General features: G+C 51.7%; 7 protein-coding genes across 7 annotated transcripts; 3 read left to right on the top strand and 4 right to left on the bottom strand.

Moving 5' to 3' along the window:
- Positions 1 to 25: 25 nt before the first annotated feature.
- Positions 26 to 853, top strand: CONPUDRAFT_48460 (uncharacterized protein; the record flags this gene model as incomplete). The annotated part of the gene is made up of 2 exons (XM_007765893.1): positions 26 to 316; positions 377 to 853. The coding sequence occupies 2 exons, from the start codon at positions 26 to 28 to the stop codon at positions 851 to 853; spliced, it is 768 nt and encodes a 255-aa protein (XP_007764083.1).
- Positions 854 to 1,002: 149 nt separating this feature from the next.
- On the bottom strand, positions 1,003 to 2,477 carry CONPUDRAFT_162631 (uncharacterized protein; the record flags this gene model as incomplete). The annotated part of the gene is made up of 4 exons (XM_007766734.1): positions 1,003 to 1,860; positions 1,926 to 2,162; positions 2,214 to 2,306; positions 2,364 to 2,477. The coding sequence occupies 4 exons, from the start codon at positions 2,475 to 2,477 to the stop codon at positions 1,003 to 1,005; spliced, it is 1,302 nt and encodes a 433-aa protein (XP_007764924.1).
- Positions 2,478 to 2,659: 182 nt separating this feature from the next.
- CONPUDRAFT_80026 (NADPH-dependent glutamate synthase) lies at positions 2,660 to 10,125 on the bottom strand. Its single transcript, XM_007766120.1, has 15 exons — positions 9,337 to 10,125; positions 9,051 to 9,262; positions 7,611 to 8,994; positions 6,261 to 7,561; positions 4,514 to 6,207; positions 4,280 to 4,464; positions 4,171 to 4,231; positions 3,954 to 4,115; positions 3,684 to 3,898; positions 3,579 to 3,631; positions 3,450 to 3,524; positions 3,209 to 3,393; positions 3,078 to 3,157; positions 2,939 to 3,026; positions 2,660 to 2,879 (listed from the first exon to the last, which is right to left on the bottom strand). The coding sequence occupies exons 1-15, from the start codon at positions 10,029 to 10,031 to the stop codon at positions 2,826 to 2,828; spliced, it is 6,444 nt and encodes a 2,147-aa protein (XP_007764310.1). The 5' UTR covers positions 10,032 to 10,125; the 3' UTR covers positions 2,660 to 2,825.
- Positions 10,126 to 11,973: 1,848 nt separating this feature from the next.
- CONPUDRAFT_80025 (WD40 repeat-like protein) lies at positions 11,974 to 13,662 on the bottom strand. The gene is made up of 11 exons (XM_007766119.1): positions 13,547 to 13,662; positions 13,458 to 13,486; positions 13,335 to 13,407; positions 13,173 to 13,285; positions 13,079 to 13,119; positions 12,920 to 13,026; positions 12,794 to 12,871; positions 12,623 to 12,744; positions 12,427 to 12,575; positions 12,296 to 12,373; positions 11,974 to 12,240 (listed from the first exon to the last, which is right to left on the bottom strand). The coding sequence occupies exons 1-11, from the start codon at positions 13,649 to 13,651 to the stop codon at positions 12,203 to 12,205; spliced, it is 933 nt and encodes a 310-aa protein (XP_007764309.1). The 5' UTR covers positions 13,652 to 13,662; the 3' UTR covers positions 11,974 to 12,202.
- A 1,925-nt stretch (positions 13,663 to 15,587) lies between these two features.
- CONPUDRAFT_142000 (uncharacterized protein) lies at positions 15,588 to 16,975 on the bottom strand. The gene is made up of 4 exons (XM_007766733.1): positions 16,631 to 16,975; positions 16,258 to 16,568; positions 16,129 to 16,198; positions 15,588 to 16,073 (listed from the first exon to the last, which is right to left on the bottom strand). Exons 1-4 carry the CDS (start codon positions 16,913 to 16,915, stop codon positions 16,047 to 16,049), a joined length of 693 nt encoding a protein of 230 aa, XP_007764923.1. The 5' UTR covers positions 16,916 to 16,975; the 3' UTR covers positions 15,588 to 16,046.
- A 124-nt stretch (positions 16,976 to 17,099) lies between these two features.
- CONPUDRAFT_118285 (uncharacterized protein) lies at positions 17,100 to 18,539 on the top strand (the record flags this gene model as incomplete). Its single annotated transcript, XM_007766732.1, has 4 exons — positions 17,100 to 17,406; positions 17,461 to 17,552; positions 17,610 to 18,012; positions 18,067 to 18,539. The coding sequence occupies exons 1-4, from the start codon at positions 17,268 to 17,270 to the stop codon at positions 18,537 to 18,539; spliced, it is 1,107 nt and encodes a 368-aa protein (XP_007764922.1). The 5' UTR covers positions 17,100 to 17,267.
- Positions 18,540 to 20,687: 2,148 nt separating this feature from the next.
- CONPUDRAFT_98478 (chord-domain-containing protein) lies at positions 20,688 to 22,236 on the top strand. Its single transcript, XM_007766731.1, has 7 exons — positions 20,688 to 20,816; positions 20,882 to 20,968; positions 21,051 to 21,392; positions 21,465 to 21,488; positions 21,542 to 21,649; positions 21,701 to 21,823; positions 21,884 to 22,236. Exons 1-7 carry the CDS (start codon positions 20,727 to 20,729, stop codon positions 22,160 to 22,162), a joined length of 1,053 nt encoding a protein of 350 aa, XP_007764921.1. The 5' UTR covers positions 20,688 to 20,726; the 3' UTR covers positions 22,163 to 22,236.
- The last annotated feature ends 22 nt before the right edge of the window (positions 22,237 to 22,258 follow it).

The raw sequence follows: 22,258 nt of genomic DNA, 5'->3' as shown, positions 1-22,258 counted from the left end.
GGATAAGCAGAAACAGAAACCGTCGATGTCTTCCCAGAGGGCCCTCACCCAGCTACATTTCTCTCTTGAAACCTCTGTCCTGCGCACTTGTCCATCTTGCGGTCTGTCGTACACCAAGGGTGCTCCTGACGACGAGTCCCTCCACCGTGCTCACTGTATCCGGGTACAACGCGGTATGGAGTGGGGTCGCGAAGAACACAAAGAGGTCGAGAAAGCCAACGTCGAAGAGGTGGGCCGTAATGTTGTTCTCGGTGACGGCACGAAAGGGCGCATAATATGCTTTCGAGCAGATGTAGGAGGAAAGATTGGCTCTAAGGTAAGGCGAAATGTTCTATCTATACGTCGATCTCCCAGAAGCTGATGAACATCCATGTAGTTTGCGGTCCTGCTCGAAACCATAAACTTGACGTTGTCCTCTCCACCCTTGACCCCCGAGGTACTTAAAGCCTCGAAAGCCTATCTTTTCTTGTCACGCAGCAAAGGCAGTCCAAGTAGGGAGAAAATAGCTGGCTGCGTGATTGCCCAGCGTATATCAACCGCGATGGAGGTCGCATCCCCGGAATCATCATCGAAACCATTATCCGATCTCATTCCTGTCGACCCGAGCACCTCCCTATTTGTCCACCCTGAAAAACTTCCTACACCCATGGGCATCCCCCGTCTATTTGTGCCTACCACACACCGTCGTCTTGGTATTGCCACTCGTCTTTTGTCTGTTGCCGCGCGGACTTTTGTTCGAGGTTGTCCTCTAGATCCTACTAAGGGGGAAATCGCATTTACTCAGCCGACCGGCGCTGGTGCTGGCGTCATGAGAGCCTGGGGAAAGGGTGCGGCAAGGATCTATGAAGAATAGAGACAGCACGATATCCTTGTATCTCAGTCATATTCATGTATTCGCAGTCTCAACTAATGCATCAGTCACATGCAGAAAACTCAGACATAGCGCACTTCGAACTCAAGATCAAACGGACAACTACAGTTTTACTATGCGAGGGGAAGAGCTTAGACGTCAGATTGGCCATCGTTGATGGCTTCGTCTGTTTTCTCTGAATCGTCGATGAATTCGTCGCTTTCCATCTGCTCGGGGGCGGCGACGCCCTGAGCCTGCCGCCCTCTGTTTTTTCTTTCCTCAAATGCATCTTCGAGCATCACAGCGTCCATGTATGTGATGTTTGGGCCAAAGAAGCGCGTCCGCCTCATGGTATCATATTTTGTCAAGACGTCGAGGTGGGTGGTTGAGAACACGCCGAGCGACAAAAAGAGAGGGATGAGATGGGGTACTTTTGCAACATTGAGGAAGGCGCGGACAGCCCACGTGCCCTCGGCCGTGGGCTGCTCAGAATACTCAGGATTATGCTGATTCCCCTTAAGTGCCGCTGCGTCGGACGACACATCTTCAGGCTGAGCGGACGTGGTGCGACACGATAGAGCAACTGCCGTTTCGGAGGATCTATATCGCGGCCGGGACGCAGACCTAGACTCATCATCAACAGTCTCATCATGGTTGGTGATCTGCGTCGTGTGCGCGCGGAGGTCGAAGTGCAAGGCATGTTCTTCACTGGATGCACGACGCGTGTCAGTGTGAGTGACTACCACCCGGTCCATAGGAGAGTTGCATGATGGGGGCTGCACAGGCTGGGCTCCAGCATCTTGGGCTGAGCTGAGCCTAAGCACGTCTTCATCAGCTGGCTGTTCAGGTTGAGTGACTGGCTCCCAGGCCATAGAAGAGTTGCATGATGGAGGCTGCACAGGTTGGGTTCCAGCATCTTGAGCCGAGCCGAGTCTAGGTGCATCTTCATCAGTTGGCTGTTCAGGTTCGGGCTCGCCGCCCAGAGAGGGTGAACGTTCATATGGGACCGTCTGAAAATACAATATCTTTTGCGTCAGCTAAGAGCATGAGATGAAAAACTAGAGCTTATCTCCACCTGCGTCTCAGTTCGAGCCCTGGCCAAGCGGTAAGTAGCATCTCTCCGTGTCAAAGGCCCTCGATGCGAAGCATCAGCTCCGCCACTGCTGTCTAGGTAGGCAACGGAATGTTCCAATCTTGCTTGCCGTCGTTTAAAGCCGTGTTTACGCGTTGCCAAGAACTTCGATGTGTAATCGTAAAGACATTCATATGCTCTGGGCGGAGCAGCCACAAGAATTGGAACGTGGTCCAAAACCTGGGGATTTTAGGATGAATACGTATAAACTCGGAGAGTTTGCAGACTGACATGCGTCTTGAATGTTGACCATCTCTGGTCGCTTTGCTCAGAAGCTCCTAGTCCCTGAACAAAGACGCTGAGAGCGATTTTACGTATGGAAGACTAAAGGCATGTAAGACTGTAGTTAGGCTGTAGTAATCGCATTGTTTGAGGACTCACCTTAATTGCATCAAATTCTTCCGCGTCGGTTGGCCGTAGGCCAAGACTAGTCATGAACGACTTCATGGCATCGCTCCTTCTGCCCGAACGCGCGGTCCCAGCGTCGCGCGCCATTGAAATCTGTCGAAAGAAAAGAGAGTAAGGATGGCACCATTGTTGTTATATTCTTTGCCTGAAGGTCCCGTTTTGGGCGGTCATGAATGTTCTAGGGTCATGGGTACAGACGGAGCGGCTGGGCGAAATATACCTTTCTCATATGTGCTCATGGCGCCTCAAATTAGCACAATTGTGAGAACGTTGATACATTGTGACAAACCCGGAAAAAGGTAGTTGGGATACATACGTTAAGATGATAATGCAACGAGTACAGTAGTGTACAAACAAGGGTTCCTGGCTTACAATACTTAGCTCCCGGTAAATTGCAACGTTCATGAATGGTCGTGTCCTGAATGAGATCGTCTTTCAAGCCTGAATTTTGACTGTCTGAGGAAGGCCAGAGGGTGGGGGAATGAAGGTCTGCATCGCGATACGACATTTTTAGCAAGGACGGAAGGACGGCGACTGAGGTAACTTACTCTGGTCTTGAACCCTCCAGCACTAGGAAGTCTCGTCGTACCATCGCTAAGCCAAGCATCGACTTCGGCTGCGGCGCCACGTCCCTCGCTAGGATATATTTTGAGAATTCATTCGCCATAGTGAGGCTTACAAACTTACTTGATACCCCACACGATCAGAGATTGACCGCGACGGCAATCTCCTGCAGCAAAGACGCCTTCCACGTTGGTAGAGTATTTCTACAATCCTTCATTAGGCTCTGTCACGCTGGCAAAGTGGAGAGAGCAAACCTTGGGCGGCGTCTGAATGTTAGATCTAGCATCTTGCTTCACGTCGAGCGCGTTGATAACTTCGGTTTGCGGGCCGAGGAATCCAAGAGCAAGGAGGACGAGCTGCGCCGGGAAGAACTTCTGGGATCCGGGGACTTCTTCCATCTTCCATCGGCCGCCGCTGTCTTTGGTCCACTCAACGCGAACTATTCGCAAGGGGTCATCAGGAAAACTGAGACATCGATGAGCTTTAGGTACGTACTAGTGTTAAGTCCCTTGAGGCGACCCTCGTCATCCACGACGAATTCCTTGGTAGAAATACAGTATTCACGTGGATCTATGTAGATGCATCAGCGGGAAAAAAAACTTGAAAATATGGCAATTCTCGTACCATTCCCAAAATGAGCGGCCACCTCGGTGTGACCGTAGTCGGTACGGAAAATGCTGATGAATGTGAGTGAACAGAATCAATACAATACCAATATCTAGAACTTACCGAGGCCATTGAGGCCATGGGTTGTCACGACCGCGGGACCCAGGCGGTTTTGGTAGGAGCTCGAAATTGGTGACGGACTTCGCACCATGACGCATGGAAGTACCGATACAATCATTTCCAGTGTCTCCTCCTCCAATGACTATAACGTCTTTGCCCTTTGCGCTGAGGTATCCTCCATCTGTTAGCTCCGAGTCCAATAGCGACTTTGTGTTGAGCTAATAAAGAAATGGGTTAGACTTGAACCTTATTCCGGGTGCCGGGAGAGATTACCTGTAAGAACTCCATGGCAAAGTGAATACCATCAACTTGACGGTTGGGGATCTTGAGATCGCGAGGCCACGTAGCTCCTGTGCACACGACAACCGCATCGTTCTCCTCACGCAACTCAGCGGCATCAACATTTACACCGACGTGCGCATTTGGAACAAATGTCTAAAGCCCAATACATCAATTATGAGTTGATTCCAATTAAACAAGAAACACATACCACTCCCTCGGCTGCCATGAGATCTAATCGACGCTGCACGACTGCCTTGTCAAGCTTCATGCTATTCGGGATGTGAGAACAGGAGCGATAGCAAATCAATATCACTTACTTCGGAATTCCATACATGAGGAGGCCGCCCATACGGTCGTTCCGATCGTAGACAGTGACATAGTGGCCGGCTTTGTTCAGCTGGTCTGCGGTCGCCAGACCAGCAGGGCCAGACCCGATGATGGCGACATGCTTTCCGGTGCGGAACGCGGGAGGGTTCGGCTGCATCCAGCCCATTTCGAAGCCCTGAAATAATGTCAGCTGCTGGCGTGGAACCGCACGAAGATACTCGTACTTTGTCAATGATAGCACATTCAATGCTCTTGATGCCAACAGGCTTTTCGTTGATTCCGAGAACGCAAGAACCTTCGCAAGGGGCAGGGCACACACGACCGGTGAACTCCGGGAAGTTGTTGGTCATGAGAAGACGGTTGAGTGCATCGCGCCATTGACCCTTGAAAACCAAGTCATTCCACTTCGGGATAATGTTGGAAATCGGGCAGCCAGAATCGGATTGACAGAAGGGGACACCGCAGTCCATGCAGCGTGCCGACTGATACTTGAGCTCGCTCTCGGTCAAGCGAGTAGAGATCTCCTTCCAGTCCTTGACACGTTTGCGAGGGGGCCTGTACGCCTCGTTGAGGCGCTGGTACTTCATGAAGCCACGGACTTTATCAAACTTGTGCTGGCGCTGCTTCGTCGTCGATTCATCGACCAGAGAGTCTTCCATATCTTGCAGACCTGGCTCGTGACGCTTGACAGGGACTGTGGGAGTCGGGGGTTCCTTGGGCAGGAGAATGTCCTCGAGCCCTTCAGAGGCAAGATCAACCTGGCTGGCGGTGCGAGAAGGAACAAGATCGATCACGTTCATGCGCTGCTTCTCCTCCTTCTCCCTCGCTACCTGCTCTTCCAGAACGCGCTTGTAGTCCAAGGGCATGACGCGAACAAAGAGGGGCAACAAGTGGTGGAAGTCATGAAGCACACGGTCTGCCACCTCAGAGCCAGTGAAGTGACGGTGGTCTTCGATGAGGGCTCTCAAAGCGGCGATCTCTCTGGGATCGGTTACCTTGCCCAGCTCCACCATCTCCATGTTAACTTTGGAAGCGAAGGTGTGGGCGGTATCAAGAACGTAGGCGATACCGCCGCTCATTCCTGCGGCAAAGTTGCGTCCCGTGGTACCGAGAACCACCACACGACCACCAGTCATGTACTCGCATCCGTGGTCACCAGTACCCTCCACAACGGCGTTGGCTCCTGAGTTACGGACGGCGAAACGCTCAGCAGCAACACCGCGAATGAAAGCCTCTCCCGAGGTGGCACCATATAGACAGACGTTGCCGATGATGATGTTTTCCTCGGCCTTGAACGTGGACTGCTTGGGAGGGTAAGCGATAACGCGCCCACCGGACAAGCCCTTGCCGACGTAGTCGTTGGCATCACCCTCGAGTTCGATGGTAATGCCAGGTGCGAGGAATGCACCGCAGGACTGACCCGCAGACCCTCTCATGCGGATGTGAATCGTGTCCCTGGGCAGACCCTCTTCTCCGTACAGCTTCGATACCCGATGAGAAAGCGATGTGCCGAGAGCACGGTCGGTGTTGGTGACATCGCACTCGATGTGGACAGGGAGACCCTTTGTGAGAGCGGGCTCAGACTCGTCGATAAACTTGTTATCGAGGCGGATGTAAAGCTTGTGGTCCTGCTGGCGTACGCGGTACGTTGCTGCACCCGGACGCATCTGCCAAGCAGGCTTCAAGACAGCTGACAGATCGAGGTGCGCAGTCTTGATAGTGCGTATCTTATCGTTGACCTTCAACATATCGGCGCGTCCAACCATCTCGTTAATTGTGCGGAAGCCCAGCTTAGCCATGTGGCTTCTGAGATCCTCCGCGAGATAGTAGAAGAAGTTGATGACCTGCTCGGGCTGCCCGGCGAACTTGGCGCGAAGCTGAGGGTCCTGAGTAGCGATACCAACGGGACAGGTGTTCACTACAGGGGTTGCGTAAGCAATCGCTCAATTCCAGGTGACTGGAATGACTTACAATGACACTTCCTCATCATAATACAACCCATCGCAATCAGAGGTGTCGTCGCGAAACCCCATTCTTCAGCTCCGAGCATGCAAGCGATTGCGATATCCCGACCTGTACGAATCTGACCATCGGTCTGGACGGTGACACGACCACGAAGATCGTTAAGAACAAGGGTCTGGTGCGTTTCCGCCAGACCGAGCTCCCAAGGCAGACCCGCATACTTGATACCAGTCCAACGAGAAGCACCTGTACCTCCATCATGGCCGGAGATCAGGATGTGGTCGGCCTTGGCCTTCGCGACACCACTTGCGACGATACCGACGCCGACTTCTGAAACAAGCTTGACGGACACGCGAGCACGGGGGTTGGAGCACTTCAAGTCATAAATGAGCTGCTTGAGATCCTCGATGGAGTAGATGTCGTGGTGGGGAGGTGGAGAGATGAGACCGACGCCAGCGGTCGAATGACGGGTCCGAGCGATTGAGCCCGACACCTTGTGCCCAGGCAACTCTCCTCCTTCACCCGGCTTCGCGCCTTGGGCCATCTTGATTTGCAGCTCATCTGCGTCGCTAAGGTAGTTCGACGTGACACCGAAACGACCAGAGGCAACCTGCTTGATTGCAGACCGCATCGTGTCGCCATTGGGCATCAACTGCGAACGCTCGGCATCCTCTCCACCTTCGCCAGTATTGGACTTTCCGCCAAGACGGTTCATGGCGATGGCAAGTGTGGAGTGAGCCTCCATAGAGATCGATCCATAAGACATAGCGCCAGTGACGAAACGTCGAACAATCTCGTTCCAGGGTTCAACCTGTTCGATGGGAATGGGTGTGGCGTTCTCGAAGCGGAAGTCGAGAAGTCCGCGGAGATGAATGCTCTTCGTCTGTTCGTTGGCATTCCGAGCGTACGCGTCGTATGCTCCCTGGTTCTTCTCCCTCACCGCGTCTTGCAAGCTCGCGATGCCGGCGGGGTCGTTGATGTGCGCCTCGCCTCCGTCACGCCAGTGGTATTCTCCAGATTCGGGCATCCCCGGCGGGAGAATAGTCTCACGCGAAGGCCAGCCACGCTCATGAAGCTCGAACGCGTCCATGGCGAGGAGATCGAAAGTAGCACCCTGAACTCTAGATGCGGTACCGTTGAAGCAGCGATCGACGACCTCGTTGTGCAACCCAAGGGCTTCAAAGATCTGAGCACCCTTGTATGACTGAAGGGTGGAGATGCCCATCTTCGACATGACCTTCAAGATGCCGTTGTCCACCGAGTGCCGGTAGTTCGCGATGAGATCGTCGAGGCTCGTGTCATTCTTGACCCTAAAGGCACATATTAGTGTAAATCACCGAGTATTAACGAATCGCTTACAGTCCCTCACGAGCCACTTTATGAACAGTCTCCATCATCAACCACGGGCATACGGCATCGGCACCGTAGCCAACCAACACGCAGAGATGATGGACCTCCCTCGCCTCAGCAGTCTCGACCATAAGGGCCACCTTCGCACGCTTCTTCTGCTGCACCAGGTGGTGGTGAACCCCACCACATGCGACCAACGCTGAGAGGGGGACACGGGATGGACCAGTAGCGCGATCCGAAAGTACGATCACCTTTATTCCGTCCTCGATGGCTTGAGTGGCCTCGCTGCACACACGCTGCAAGGCAAGCTGATAACCAGGAAGACCGTCCTCCTTGGGGAAAGTGATGTCGATCGTGACAGAGGGCCATCCAATGTATGCATGCTTGAGATTCTTCATTGAGTTCATCTCCTCAAGGGAGATTAATGGGGATGGAAGAAGGATGCGGTGGCACTGCTCAGGCCTCATTTCGAGAAGATTACCCTCGGGACCCACATAGGCCTCAAGAGACATCACGACGCTTTCTCTGATGGGATCAATGGGAGGATTGGTGACCTGGGCGAACAGCTGGCGGAAGTAGTCGTAAATGAGGCGGGGTTGGGTGGCCATGGCGGCGAGAGGAGCGTCGTTACCCATGGATCCGAGAGCTTCTTTCCCGGTGTCCACCATAGGTAACATCAGCAGGTTAAGTTGTTCGACAGTGTAGCCGAAGGCGAGCAACTTGGGATCGTTACTCAAGGGAGCATCGTCGATGACGGGAGCGATGGGGATGTTTGCGCGAAGAACGCGCTTCACGATGTTGGGAACATGGAGGACGTGAGTTTCGACCCAAGACGCAAAGTTCTGCTTAGTAGCCGTGTTGTGCTTGAGTTCCTTGTCGTCAACAATACGACCTTCCTCAGTGTCGACAAGAAGCATGCGACCGGGCTTCAAGCGACCCTTCTGGACAACCTTTTCGGGAGGGATATACACCGCACCGACCTCAGAGGCACAAACCATGATATCCTCGTTGCTGACGACGTATCGGCATGGACGCAAGCCATTGCGGTCAAGGTTGGCACCGCAATAGCGACCGTCACTGAAGGTGAAGAGCGCGGGTCCATCCCAGGGTTCCTGGAGACAAGCAGCCCAGTTGTAGAACGCGCGTTTCTCGGCTTCCATGTGCTCGTTCCCTTGCCATGCCTCAGGAATGAGCATCATGACCGCCTCTGGTAACGTAATGACCCCATTGACGACCAAGAGCTCGAGAACGTTATCGAATGCAGCGGAATCGGATCCTCCATTCTCAATGATGGGGTAGAGCAAGTCGAGTTGGTCGCCGAAGAGGGTGGATGACAAGACACCTTCGCGGGCGCGCATCCAGTTCTTGTTCCCACGCACGGTGTTAATCTCACCTGGCGATTGCATTCGTCAGGCTTACCTCGGCACAATCTGATAAGCAGGCACTAACCGTTATGAGCGGCCCATCTCATGGGCTGAGCACGGTCCCAAGAAGGAAAGGTGTTTGTAGAGAATCGAGAATGCACCAATGTAAAGTGCGAACGATACAGGACATGGTTGAGATCATGGTAATAGTTGTATACTTGCGGAGGCGAAAGCTGCCCTTTGTACACAATGTTTTTCGACGACAGGGAGGAGACGTAAAAGCCTTTGGCGAGAGTGCTTTATACACATGAATTTTTACAACAAGTATTGAGCATGGTTCGTGAAAAGTGAGTAAATGGAAAGTGACAAACATGGTATGCGTTGCGTGCTTACGCAAAACGTAGAGTTGACGCTCGAAACGCTTGGCATCAAAAGGCCCGTTTGCGCTGCGGCTCCCATCTCCATAGTGGGCCCTAAGGACCACGAATGGCTGGTATATGGCAGGTTCCTTGCTGCTCGCGGCGGGGCCAAGAATAGTACCATCGGTAGGGACCTCTCGCCAACCAAGGACCCGAAGGTCATGCTCGGAGGCGATGCTAGAGAAAATGGCTTGGTGGTTTTGAAGCTGTATGGGGTCGTTCGCCTTGAAGAAGACGTTGCCCACTGCGTACTCGCCTGCTTCTGGCAAGACGCAGCCAATGTCCCGCTCGGCTTCCCGCTTGAAGAAGTCGTGGGGTATGCCAGTCATGACACCAGCACCGTCGCCATCACGGCTGTCCGCACCAGTTGCTCCCCGATGGGTCATGGCACAGAGGAGCTGGCGAGCATCGGAGACGATTTTGTGGCTAGGTTCGCCCTTGATATGACAGATAAAGCCTACACCGCAGGCATCTTTTTCTTGGTCGTTGAGGTAGAGACCCTGGTTAGCGGGTAGAGAGCCTGCCCATGACTCAGGATCGCGCTCTACGGCGTCGAACCCGGTATCTGCAAGAGATGAAGTCTCTGAGACGAGAGGTAAGGAGTCTTGATCTATAGCCTTTGAGTTCACCGTATCAGTGATTGCCATAGAACGACGAGGATACAAAGAGGGGGGCTGTTTTTTGCGCCGACGGCGGGCTAATCAAGAAGAAGGAGGAAAGGAAGGAGGCGGAATGGTTGCAGTCGGGGAGCAAGGGGCGAAATCATGTTCACGAACAAAAAATCTCCTTTGAAGGAGTCATCCCCTCCTCCTAATCAGGAAAGATAAAGGCTTCCCGAAATCCCGATGGCGCCTTCCCTTCGTCCGATCTTTCCTAGATCTATCACCGGCCACTCCTAGATCACCCGCTGTCAATGACTTGCATAACCAGCGACCGCAGGCATTTCCAACTTAACAGACCTTGCACCAATCAAAGACCTCCAGCTTGTCATCCTCTTTGCGCGGGCAATCAACACTCTACCCATCGTTACAAGAATGCCGCCGGCGGTGTCAATTCGGCTTCAAGCCTTGCGCATACAATTTACTTTCCTAGCCGTTTGCGGTCAACTTAACTCTACAGACTCACGTACATCTGCGTGCACTGAACGGTGTCCCGATGTTGCTCCTTTGCATCCAAGACTCAAGTGGCATCGCGCCATCTCCTGTCAAAAAACGTGCTAACCCCTGCCAACTCCTGACAGCGAAGTTGTACGACAATTGACTCTTGGCTTGATCCTGACAGATCTTGACACCTCCTTCCATCTGATATTCACATACATACAGTGTAGGATGGTGGACACGTGATTCGAAGAGACGTGGCGTTGGAGGGTTCTGTGGGCGAGTGACGCTCTCCACGTTAACATTCGCATGTTATTGCCGCCTCCAGTCGTCTTCAAGCAAGCGCCTCTAATTACGGAAGAGGAACTCAACTTTGAGCTGGCGTGAATATTGACCAGGACGGCGAACCGTCCAACCGATGAGGCTAAGGTAAAAGGAATCGCGGAACACCGAAGATCACTCCACTCCTGTTGTTTCCGCTCCCCACCAAAAAGGGACTCGAAAGAGACAATCTACCGGTCCAGGGGCTTTGAGGCACGCAAGTTACCGCATTTGAAGCACTCTACGTCCTTTCTCGGGTTTGATCTATTTGACTGGATCTACAGCTGCACCCAGGAAGTCCCCGAAGTACATACGCATATAAGCGCATCGCAGTTTGAAGGGTTGTTCTGTCTGCGACGTGGATTGGGGAGTCTCCTGGATCTTACGTCGTCAGAACACCTAGAAGCCATACCATCACAGGGCCCTAAACCTCGGAAAGGCAACAACGCACTCTACAACCACCATCCAACCAGCTATGCAGCCTTATGCAACCACGCGCACCGGAAATTCATCGGCTACCTATGTCATGATATTGAGATCTAGTCCTTTGGAAACAGGTAGTATTACAAGCCTGGGAGCGGCCCGACGGAAATATCTGCGCGGGCGGCCCGCAAGCCAGCGGAAGCCCCTAAACGACATGTTATACATGGAGTCACTCACTTCCGCACTGCTTAAACGTCGTGCCTAAATATACCAAGACCCTCGGAAGGAGATCAAAGTCCGCGACTGAAGCCCAGCAGCGCTGGCCTCGAATAAAAGATTCCGAGAGGCAGTCCGAGGGGAGCAAGCAGATCCGGAAACACGTACGTATAGATGATATAGACACAAGCGCTTCTGGATGTTACCACAGTATCTCACGAGAAGGCGGTCCACGTTTTTGAGCTATTTGTGAATCATGAACTCTGCTTCGCGGCAGGGTCTACAAGATACATTCATGCACGATTGACATAGGTCCCAAGCCCGTGGAAGCCTTGACGTCTGTTCAAAGGTCTAGTAAAGTTGCATGCATCATATTTAGTGATGGGATCAACAATCTTATGCAAGAAGCAGTATCGCATTCCCAGCAGCCTGGGCCCCATTTCGTGGCTACGCGAAGTGGCCTTGAAACCGTAGTCTTGGATTGAAGTTAGTTGGCATTCACATTCAGGGTTCATGAAATCTGAGCAGTGTCAATGATCGGTCTCTTGCATTGCTGTGTACAAGGCTGAAATATTGAGGCACAAGTTGTCAAAAATGGCAATGAATCTTCCAACCTTTCTTGCAGTAGATAACAAACCAGATCGTGGTAGCAACGGAAGAAATCTGAGATTCACCCTGTTATCCTGAATATCGGGTATCGACGAGATCCTTGAGAGTGCTTGGTGTTCATGTGTAGAGATCGGGAAATTCCCGAGAGGAAATTAACCAGCACCGTCGTGGAGTGCACAACATACAGCCGCTAAAGCGGAGTAGTTAGATTACTCTGAAATGGGTGCTTAAATAGTATACGAAACCTTTGTGATGCCCATTGTACTGGCGCACAGTGTCCCCCGATGCCATTTCCCAAAGCCTGGCAGTATGATCCGATGAGGCTGGTAAGCAACGATCAGCAAAAGGCTTAGAAGGGCCACGAGCTATTCCCCACCAGTAACAAGATAGGCAGAGTCGGCACTGAATGCGCAATCCCAAACCCAGCGTTGATGCCCTTGAAGAACTTTCTCTTGCCTAAATTCATAGTTCGACGAGATCGACCATATCTTCACAGTAGTATCTGCCGAGCAGGTTGCTAGATACCTAAACAGGTCCAATCAAATTCGTTGGAAAAGGTCAAAACAGCTCACTTCGCGTCTGGACTCAGAAGGACTCTCGTAATGTACTTTTTGTGCGCTGTAAACTTTGTAACGGCTTGATAACGAGGAAGATTGGACTTTTCGTCGTTAATCTTCCATACATAACATTTCCCCTACAATTCTCCATATAGAAACGAGTCGTTATTCAGGCTATATGCGTACCTTGTTGTTCCCGGCAATCAAGCACGAACCATCCGCGGCCAGACTGACTGAGCGAATCGGGACATCGCCGGCGGGAGTCTGGCTAACGTATTAGAAACCTTCGCGTTGGGGCTAGGATGAACATACCAGTTCGTGAGAGCACACATTCTCGGAGAGATCCCATTGCTTGATGCATCCGGCTTGATCGCAGGAGATTAGTTCCCCTTGATTGGGGTGAACGCATACGTCATTGACTATGATAAACCAGGTTAACGAAGGCTCTGGACTCTGGTCGGTGACTGTTACCTGGGGCCCCGTTGTTATAAGTTCTGTGTGCTTGGTTGCTCCTAGGAACGAGATGTCCCAGAAAGTACTAAAAGAAACGAAGATAATGACCGACCGTAAGTCCCAAATTCTGATTGTGCCGTCTTCACTTCCTGTGACAAGCCATTTGCCCTCACTATGGAAGGAGACAGATGTAACGTTCATGGTGTGCTCATCCAAGGAGATAAGCTGGGATAATGAGCACCCTAACGTCGAGGGCAGTGACTTCTCGGCGCACCGGAGTAGAGGAAGGGCTTGCAATTTCGTAAATGTTCACTTTCTTGTGGATGGCCGCTGCAAGCAGGCGCTTGCTAGTCCACGAGGATAAGTAAGTTTCCGAAAACATATACCGTGAACGCACTCTGGGGATATTGCCAAGCGGTTCACTTGCTGTTCAGAAGAAGACAATTAGATTGAGCAGACATGCGACCGAGGAGAGAAGGAACATACACCAGATTCGCCAGGCCGGGCGATAGTGCGAGAACAGATACCACTCCAAGCCTCCCAGAATCTGATCTCATGGTCATAAGAGCCCGTCACTAGGATGACCGACATGTCATATCGCGGGGAAGGTAGTTGACCACGTTCTGGGTTTGTCTGACCAGGCATTATCTCAGAGTGTGACAGGCCGTGTCACGGTATTACTTATCTGAATACTAGTTGGCTGCGCGCGATTATTTATTGCAACTCCGAAGTCCGGCGACTGAGCCTCGAAGGGTCCTTAAGCTTTCCTTACTTAAGTACTTCCTGGCTGCCGCTCTGAGATTGCTCGTGTACCCTTGTGTCAAATGCCGACGTCAGGACTGATGCATGGATTCCTGCCAGGGACCACAGGCCCGAGGACATAAGCTCTCTGGATCTCGCGGCTCGGATTTTCTCAGTTGAAGCGTCGTGATCTCTGGAGCCATCCGACCTGCCTTCGCGATCGCACTTGCTCGTTCGCCTGCACCTGGCAATGCGTGGCTTATTACGTTCTAGATTCTAATAAAATCTCAGGTCGCACCGATATATATGCTCAGCCATAATACTCACCCGAGGTTTTATCCGCGAAGCGACGCTGGGCCACTCCTCCCCACGTTATTCGAAGGACTTGTTCTCGGAGCTGTGGTACCCTGCGGTCGAGCCCACTGATCTTGCCAACGCATCTTCTTCGAACCTAATACATCTTGGTTGTGTAATGAATTAAATGGCATTGCTCGATCCCAAACTCAGGTGTCCCTCTCGAAGCGAACTCTCTGTCTTTCCACTCCATTAGGCACCCTTCAAATTCCTCAATGAACTCCCTACCGCTGGGTCGGCGATAGGAACATGTTTGGTATAAGTACCCATCCTTTCGCAGGTCTTCAGACTCGACAAGTGCCTACTGTCTTGGCTATGAACGCATTCCCTGTATGCCCAATGTTCCTCCTTGTCTTGCTCATCTGACTCTTCAAACATTATAGAACGGAACACGAGTTTTCTTTTGGGCTGCGAATGGTGACATCAAGTATGGCACCGTGGCGTCCACCAATCGCATGGGAGATGTGAGTATTTAGACCTTTCTGTCGGGAAAGGTCCTGACTGAGCGCGTATAGGGAACCCAGATTGCCAACTTGGTGGTCGACGGCGGCGGGAACGTAAGCCTTCCGTGAGTGCTCTTCACATTTACAAAGATCGCGTTTGATTGACCGTCTCGGTACATGTAGGGTGACCACCCTATCAAAAGTCCAATAGAACAGCAAGTCCTTGGCTTGCTGATAATGGATCCGTCACTCCCTTGAGCATAGAAGTATGGCGCATAAAGTCTCGTAATACCATAGCGCATTGGCACAAAGACTTTAACCTATCGCATTCACACTGTAGCCTGCATTGCATATGTATTTGTTAGCAAGCATTGTATTCCCTCACTTGGTAAATTATCTACAAGCAATCATATGTTCCTTACCCACCGCATGGCCTGTTTGATGCGAGAGTTACCATGCTATTGGCGACTGATCTGTCGGGCTCGCTTCTTATAGCCTCGTGTCCTGGCTTTTGCATATAGAAGTTCAATCAGTTCTCTGGCACTTTTGGGGTCAGACCGCCTCGAGAGTATGAAGTCAACAGTTTCCTTGAGTTCTAGGCTTCATTTACGTCAATGGACTCAGCACGTTTCGCATTCAACCATAGGAGATGGCTCCTTTATAGCAACTGATAAATTTGGTGCAGTTCAAGGGTTACCAGATCAGACCGAGGTCAACGTCATGGTAGACGTCCTACGCGAAGCAGTCGAAGTCAAGAAGATCCATTCGGGATAAGTAAAAATGACCAGGTAGGTTTGCGAACATCAAATCGCACCTTTTTGCATCGAAGATCGACTGGTTGACGGATCCGAAAGGCTGGAGTCGAATGATCTTAGGGTACCTGACGCTGTTCTGACGCATGGTACAGTAGGAATAGATACGCAGCTGACTTTGGCTGCTCTTGTGGAAGCGCACGGGCTTATTCTAACGCCACAAGAAAGTCTGTCGGATAGGAGTATAGGCCTAGGCCGTAAGCGCTTCGCTTTCTCCACGATATCTGACAGACTGGCTCATTAATTTATCGTACGACGCTACCGGCAGCGATCGACGAGAGGTTATCAGCAGCTTGTACGCACGAAGGATTATCTTCCACATCACCATGACGTATGGTTGATACAACGGAACGGGAGATCGTGTAATCTTGTGCGATTGGAGAAAACCCGAGGCACCACAGCATCTCAATTCATGTATTCATGACTGAGAATGCCTAGGCGAAATGCACATGCATTCCGGCGTGCAGAGCAACAGGAAAATCAAGATTATGCAGACCGGTGCCTTGCTGAAGCTAATATTGCAGCTAGACGTTGTGATGTTATGCCAAATGGTCCCCCGGAGTGCCCGATACGCTTCGATCGAAGTAATTGAGTTTAGTAGCCGACCAGCCGACCCGAGGCAATTGAGTGTCCGGCTTATAAAGCGGCACCAGCAAGTAAGTCCTGAAAGAACCTACATCAATCCTTCTTTTTATTCCCTAACGTAGAGTTCGCTTACCCTGACCATTATACTTACACGTGGACCAGCACCAAGAATTGAGTGGTTGTAATCGAAACGGATGTGATCTCTAAATTATCGTTACCACCAGGTTGGCTCGGAAGCACAGAATTAGGTTGTGCAACGCACCTTTGTATATAGACACTCCCGGAAGGCAATGGTATATCATAGGAACTGCCAGAGTTATCGGCTTCCTCCAGACGCATTATTCTTTCTGCACCAAGGCTGACACCCAGTATCCAGGTCCCACTGGCTGAGATATTGTCCACGTGGGGAAGAATGATGCCTCGTGAGGACAAGTGGAGGGCATGGGTTTGCGTTCTTGGGGAAGGGTAGAGTTCGCGAAGCCGTTCAAGAACATTGGGCAAACCAGGGATATCATCGGGCCAGGATGTGACGTGCATTTCACGATAGTTACGTATCACGCCATCATAGTGGCCCTAGTGCATAATGAGTGCTGCAGGAACTTGAAGTTAAAGTACTCACCGAGCTCTCGACTCACCTCCTCGAATGTATACATTTCATCAGGTAGAAAGACGTCATTAAGCGTTTCTACAGATTCAATCTTCTTCTTTTGGGCTAGGTACTCTTTCTGTCGTTTACGGGTACGGCGGTTTTCCATAGAGTCAAGTTTCTGCAGAGCAACTCCTAGAAGGATTCGTTGCTCCTGCAACGAAAGAAACCCAGGCAAGAATGTGAAGTCCGGAGGAAGATGTCTGGTATAAGCAAGCGAGCCCAAAGCTCTCTTAAAGCAGGGATTGACTAATGTGCGAATTGCGAATGACATGATGCGAGTAGGCGTGGTGGGCGCTGTGTAGTCATCCGAGTCGCCTCAGCGAGCGGAACGTTGGCGGAACGCGCGGAAGGTGCAGCAAGCCAACAGCAAGCTGGTCCGAAGAATGCGGGAAAAGCCGAAGCCGAAGCTGCGACGTCTCCAAACCGAGAACAGCACTTTCAAGTCCTGCCAACTCCTTTGGGTCTCCAGCTCCAGTCTCAACGCTCTTCATCATACCACCGCCATCGTGCATACCACATAGACGACTGATATCACCCGACATTCGGGCAATTGATACCACCTTCACTAATCAACTCGCCATAATCCTTACGACAAATCAAAACTCTCTTCCATATCTTAATGCATGTCAGCATCACTATCCGATAATGTGGCATCTCAAGAACAGCAAGGAAACTCCGTTTACGCTGCGCTAGCGCGTACAGCGGCTAGAAGCGCAGCGCTTTATTTCTCGCGACCCGTCCGACTCTTCCGGCCTGCCAAAGGTATGTTTAGCATCTTTTTGGTAAGTGTAATCCTCGATGTGGATAATTTGTCAGTGTCGGGATGGCAGTCGCTGCGTGGACATGCCCTCAAGAATGGACAGGAACTCAACCCACAGTATATCACATCCCTACTACAGAAACAAGGTGTAGTTCCCTTTCATTCATGTCACACTTTTGGACTGGTTTATGTATATGCGCTGTAGTGGGCGGTGGTCCCAAAGCACTTTCTTCCTCCGATGCTTGCGAATGCCGCGCTTGGAACGGTACTCTGGACTTCATACGCAGAGGCATCGCAACTCCTAGAAGACAACTTTGATATGCATCCAACGACTGTATCTGCTCTTTCTGGCGCCGTAGCAGGTGGCGTCCAATCTTTGGCGGCTGCTCCCGTTGAGAACGTCCGGCTTGTCATTGAGGGGGGAACAGGCCGCGGATGGTCACATGCGTGGAAAGAGGTCTTTCGCAATACTGCCGCTCGCGCGCCTATCAAACAAGAAGCTAATGTTAAAGACGCACGCGACGTTAGAGCCTGGATGAGGGACGTGAAGGGCATGGCTGGGCGAGGGTGGGATGGATGGGGCTGGGGGTGTGCTAAAGACATGCTCGGTATGCTATATTGTTCTGTTCAGACCCGGTTGTTGAATATCGGCTTGTCGGAAGGTTTTGCTGCATTTTTCGCCATTTTTGATGTCACACGTCGCTTCGCCCAAGTCAATAAGACCGTCGCGGAGGATGTGACTTTGGTTGCCTCATCTTTCTTGAAAGAACCGCTCGAATCTGCAAATCGACACTTTCCCCGCGTCGCTCACGGGGTCACTCTCGTCGGCGGAGGAGTGGTTGCTGGGGTTTGTTACGAAATGTTGGGTCGACCCTGGGATGCTGCACGGAAGGCCATCCAGGTCGATCGCACCGTTCATCCGGATACCCCGTCACCGCTTCGTGCTGTCACCTCCAAGTTTCGCGAGGAAGGCTTTGCTGCTTTCTTTCGGGACGTCAACGCTGCCACGACAGAGATAGAACCGCGGGTCGGGGTTTCTCGCTGGCGATACAATGCCGCCAGGACCGTAGCTAGAGTGGGTCCATGGGGTGTCGGGTTCTTGGTGTGGGAGGCATTTGGACCTGGAATTTCATAGACCTATCATGTAAGGATTCGCACCAATGGAACCTTTGGAGCTGATATCCTCGTCACGTCAACCAACCGATTGAATCGAGCGTCTGCCTTGCGAGCTAGACGAAAAGCCATACGCCCAGAGTGGGGTCATGATGAAGGTCGAGATCAATATCATGACGTATGTTTTCTCGCTACGCTCAGAGATAAACATGCAGTTGATGTTCATAATATTCACAATATTCATGGACTCATACACGGCGCAGCTCCGCTTGATCAAATGTCTGGTTGGCAGTGGCCATGAGGATTCAGGAGCGAAAATCGGCCCGCCGAGCCATGTGCTGGTGCTGGGCATTCTCCACCACGTTTAAAGTAAAGTACAGCCGTCAAAAATCTAAGAGCTCTGGCTGAAGATCTTTTTGCCCTCAAAGCTCTTTTTCGAGTTTTCTCCGCGGCATGTACCTACAAGGCTCGCGCATCACTCGGAAATCGGCGCCGTTCCCGCTTGTTCCCGCATGTGCGGTTGCTGCGTTTCCGAAATGCATCCTCCCAACCTTGCATCCAGCGCTGCTACCTCGTGTCTTGGCCAAAGATGCACTCAAGCCTGCAGATCTTTCGTGGCCGATAAATTGTGTCGATTCGCCGAGCTTGAGAACTTACCCCAGAATGATATGTATCTTCATCAAGAATGGTGTCTGCTGTGGCGGTAAACTAACGACGCAGTTAGTTGCAGCGTTGAACGCCGTGCGAATGACTATGAGAGCGCTGTTCCGCGCGCGTGTGTGACGATCTCTAGTTAAATCTCTATCCGTACCTTCAAAAGCCCGTCCTCGGCGTCGCCTCAATGCAAGACCCCCTTCTCGCTTGAGATAGGTGCCTAACAGAACACAGATCACACAGCTGATTTCCCACTATGTTAGCAACGATTTAGCAGCCTGCTTCTGTTACGTCTGGAGCTTATAGACGCTTACTCAACACTGGGACATTTTCATAGCTGGTCAGTGCCAGTGTCTAGACCTTGGAAACTATTCTTGATGTTGTTGGCATTTTCTATACCAACAGGATTTTCAGATTTTATGTCCCATGAAAGATCTACTCGTTGTCAACGGAACCGAATGGGTCGCGCTCAACATCTGCATGCTTTGAGTTATACATAGACGCTCTGGGTAAGTAGAAAGCATCGAGGGAATGCGTGTTACTTACCGTCAGGGAAGTGCATGTGCAGCATGCACGTTGGCGCTGCTGTCCAGAGGTGCCCGAGACGTATGATCTGCCGGAGGCTACTCAATTCAATCAGTACGTATCAGTGCGTCCGATCATTTGTCCGATCACTGGAAACGCTTGATTATAATCACCTTGTATCATTATGACCTTTATTGAAGTGCGGTCCCGGGCACAATCCTCTAGCTGATTCATCTACCAGACTCGGAGCACCACGGTGGCACAATTCGAGGGCCCATTAACTGCGTATGAAGTGCCCTATCCATTGAGCCCATCCCTGGCTCTTGACTGCTCAACTCTGCAGCTCTCCGACTCCACGTATATTGAAGACGTGTTGTCAATCTCCTTCGCTTCGCTTGCGTGTACAGCACGGGGAGGGGCGTATGTTCGGCACTGGTGTTGAAGAATAAGGAACCCGAGCCCTTCGATCCTGGCATTCCCCGTTGAAAAATAGCATCTATCCGCGGCATGAATGTCAAAATTCACACTAATCACAGGGCGGCCTGTTCCGAGGCAAAGTTAGGTTTTATGTGAGTGATAGACTGTCGACTCCACCAGTCGACGTCGCGCTTGCGGGTGTGCAGAGATGCCCTGAAGATAGTTCTCACGAATGCGCTGACAGCCGAGATTTTAAGAGGGTCGGAGGTTCAGCCGAGAGAGCACTAAAATCAATCAAAAGGTGAGGAGGACGCATGCATATGACGATGGTATGCCTGCGACGTTATGAGTTCGTTCTTACCTTAACAGTAACGTTAACGGTGTGACATTGGCTGACTACGCTACGTGACAACTAACTCATAAAACTACCCCGTACCTTCCGAAAGAGGGAGATTATCTAAGCGCCGCCCCTATGTAGTCTGAAGTGAGTCGTTCCTTCTAGAAAGGTCGTCGACCTTAATACACTATCCTTGACTTTGACATCGATAAGTTCATCCATCGCTGCTATACCCAAGAACATCGGAAAGCACCTCGACCGTAGAAACCTGAAACAATGCCCCAGTGTGCCCGCAACGGATGTGGACAGGAGTACGACGCCGAGCAGAACACGTCGACCAGCTGCTCATATCACCCGGGTGGTCCGGTGAGCGCTTTTCGCTCGGCTGCACTGCAAGAGGGATCGACAAACGACATGACCATCGACACCAGGTATTTCACGAGGGCCTCAAGTCATGGTCCTGCTGTAACACCGTGAACAAGCCCGTGCTCGACTTTGATGAGTTCATGAAACTCCCCGTACGTATGCACTTTCTGTCAATCATCATCAATCCTTCACGTCGCGCTAACGCATATATGGCGCCTCACTTGTTGCGCGCAGGGCTGCACGGCCGGATCGCATACCGAGGAGGCTGCCAAGCCGCCGCCAGCTGTTACGCCTAGGAAACCCGCGGCGAACGTCACAGTTACGGAGGTCGAGCCGGGCAAGGAGGTCTTTACGACAGTGGGAGCAAAACCCTCGGCCTTTTCAGCTGCTCCCAAAAACGCGCCGCCACCGGTAGAGCCCGCCCCGGTGATTGTGGAGGACGAGGATGACACGTCCATTCCCGTCACGGCGGGTACGATATGTCGCCGAACGGGTTGCGGCGCCGAATTCGTGAGCGATGAGGTCCATCGAGTAGGGGATGGTGAAGATACCGTCTGCACATATCACCCTGCTCCCGTAAGTCTGTCCAAACTTCTGGTAATGAGCAATTCCGACTGAAACTCTTTCCTTGATCCGCTATCTTCGCAGCCCATTTTCCACGAAGGCAGCAAGGTGGGTTAGGGTATGACAGCCCTGGACTGTATTCTGATCGTTATCTGTCAAAGGGTTACTTGTGCTGCAAGCCGCGTGTCCTCGAGTTCGACCAGTTCTTGAAGATTCCGGGATGCAAAACAGGACGTCATGTCTTCGCCCCGAAACGCAAGCTGAACACTGTGGGTTCTCCAGTCTGGCCCCGGATGCTTCCCCGAGCTAACTCTTTGCAGCCTAGTGAAGAGCTGACGGACTGCCGCGTGGATCACTACCAAACGCCTCAGGAAGTCCATGTCACTGTGTTCGCGAAGCAGGCAGATAAAGAGAAGAGCTTGGTTAAGATAGAGGAGTCCCAGGTAATGGCTCGAGTGACGAGAGTGACGAGAGAAATACAGGATGCTGATGCACAAATGCAGGTTCATTTCGACCTTGTCCTCCCTAATTCCAAGCGGTTTAAAAAGACGATAACCTTGTTCGGCCCGGTCGATCCGGAGGTGTCCTCTCACAAGTTCTACGGCACGAAAGTCGAGGTGGTATTGAAGAAGCTGGATAATCGCAGCTGGACAGTCCTCGAACGAACGACTCATGATCTCGGCAATATCAGTCTGACTTTCGGCGTGGGCGGCAGGACAGGCACGATCGGCGCGAAGAACGTCGTATTAGATGACCAAAACAAAAGTAGAGTAACATCCTAAAAGGGTTGAGTGGGATTAATCTATAGAAACGCGCGGTGCGCGCTGTATGCGATGATATGCGGTATGCTGGAGTGAACCAACCCAAGTCTACAGTTG

The sequence above is a fragment of the Coniophora puteana genome, assembly GCF_000271625.1.
Source record: "Coniophora puteana RWD-64-598 SS2 unplaced genomic scaffold CONPUscaffold_2, whole genome shotgun sequence".
Lineage (NCBI taxonomy): Eukaryota > Fungi > Basidiomycota > Agaricomycetes > Boletales > Coniophoraceae > Coniophora > Coniophora puteana.
Note: the sequence above shows the minus strand (reverse complement) of the source record. Positions and strands in the feature narration are given on the sequence as shown.

Excerpts from the sequence above, each read along its gene's own strand:
- CONPUDRAFT_142000 (XM_007766733.1), bottom strand. The coding sequence starts at position 16,915 with ATGTCATTCGCAATTCGCACATTAGTCAATCCCTGCTTTAAGAGAGCT. Across the intron at positions 16,569-16,630 it reads AAATGTATACATTCGAGGAG|GGCCACTATGATGGCGTGAT; the intron begins GTGAGTCGAGAG and ends ATTATGCACTAG. Across the intron at positions 16,199-16,257 it reads GGGAGTGTCTATATACAAAG|AGATCACATCCGTTTCGATT; the intron begins GTGCGTTGCACA and ends ACGATAATTTAG.
- CONPUDRAFT_80025 (XM_007766119.1), bottom strand. The coding sequence starts at position 13,651 with ATGTCGGTCATCCTAGTGACGGGCTCTTATGACCATGAGATCAGATTC. Across the intron at positions 13,487-13,546 it reads CCCGGCCTGGCGAATCTGGT|CAAGTGAACCGCTTGGCAAT; the intron begins GTATGTTCCTTC and ends TCTTCTGAACAG. Across the intron at positions 12,374-12,426 it reads CTCTGCCTATCTTGTTACTG|CCTCATCGGATCATACTGCC; the intron begins GTGGGGAATAGC and ends GTTGCTTACCAG.
- CONPUDRAFT_98478 (XM_007766731.1), top strand. The coding sequence starts at position 20,727 with ATGCCCCAGTGTGCCCGCAACGGATGTGGACAGGAGTACGACGCCGAG. Across the intron at positions 20,817-20,881 it reads CATATCACCCGGGTGGTCCG|GTATTTCACGAGGGCCTCAA; the intron begins GTGAGCGCTTTT and ends CATCGACACCAG. Across the intron at positions 21,824-21,883 it reads TTAAGATAGAGGAGTCCCAG|GTTCATTTCGACCTTGTCCT; the intron begins GTAATGGCTCGA and ends GCACAAATGCAG.
- CONPUDRAFT_80026 (XM_007766120.1), bottom strand. The coding sequence starts at position 10,031 with ATGGCAATCACTGATACGGTGAACTCAAAGGCTATAGATCAAGACTCC. Across the intron at positions 8,995-9,050 it reads GAGATGGGCCGCTCATAACG|GTGAGATTAACACCGTGCGT; the intron begins GTTAGTGCCTGC and ends TGCAATCGCCAG. Across the intron at positions 3,899-3,953 it reads TTGCCATGGAGTTCTTACAG|CTCAACACAAAGTCGCTATT; the intron begins GTAATCTCTCCC and ends TTTCTTTATTAG.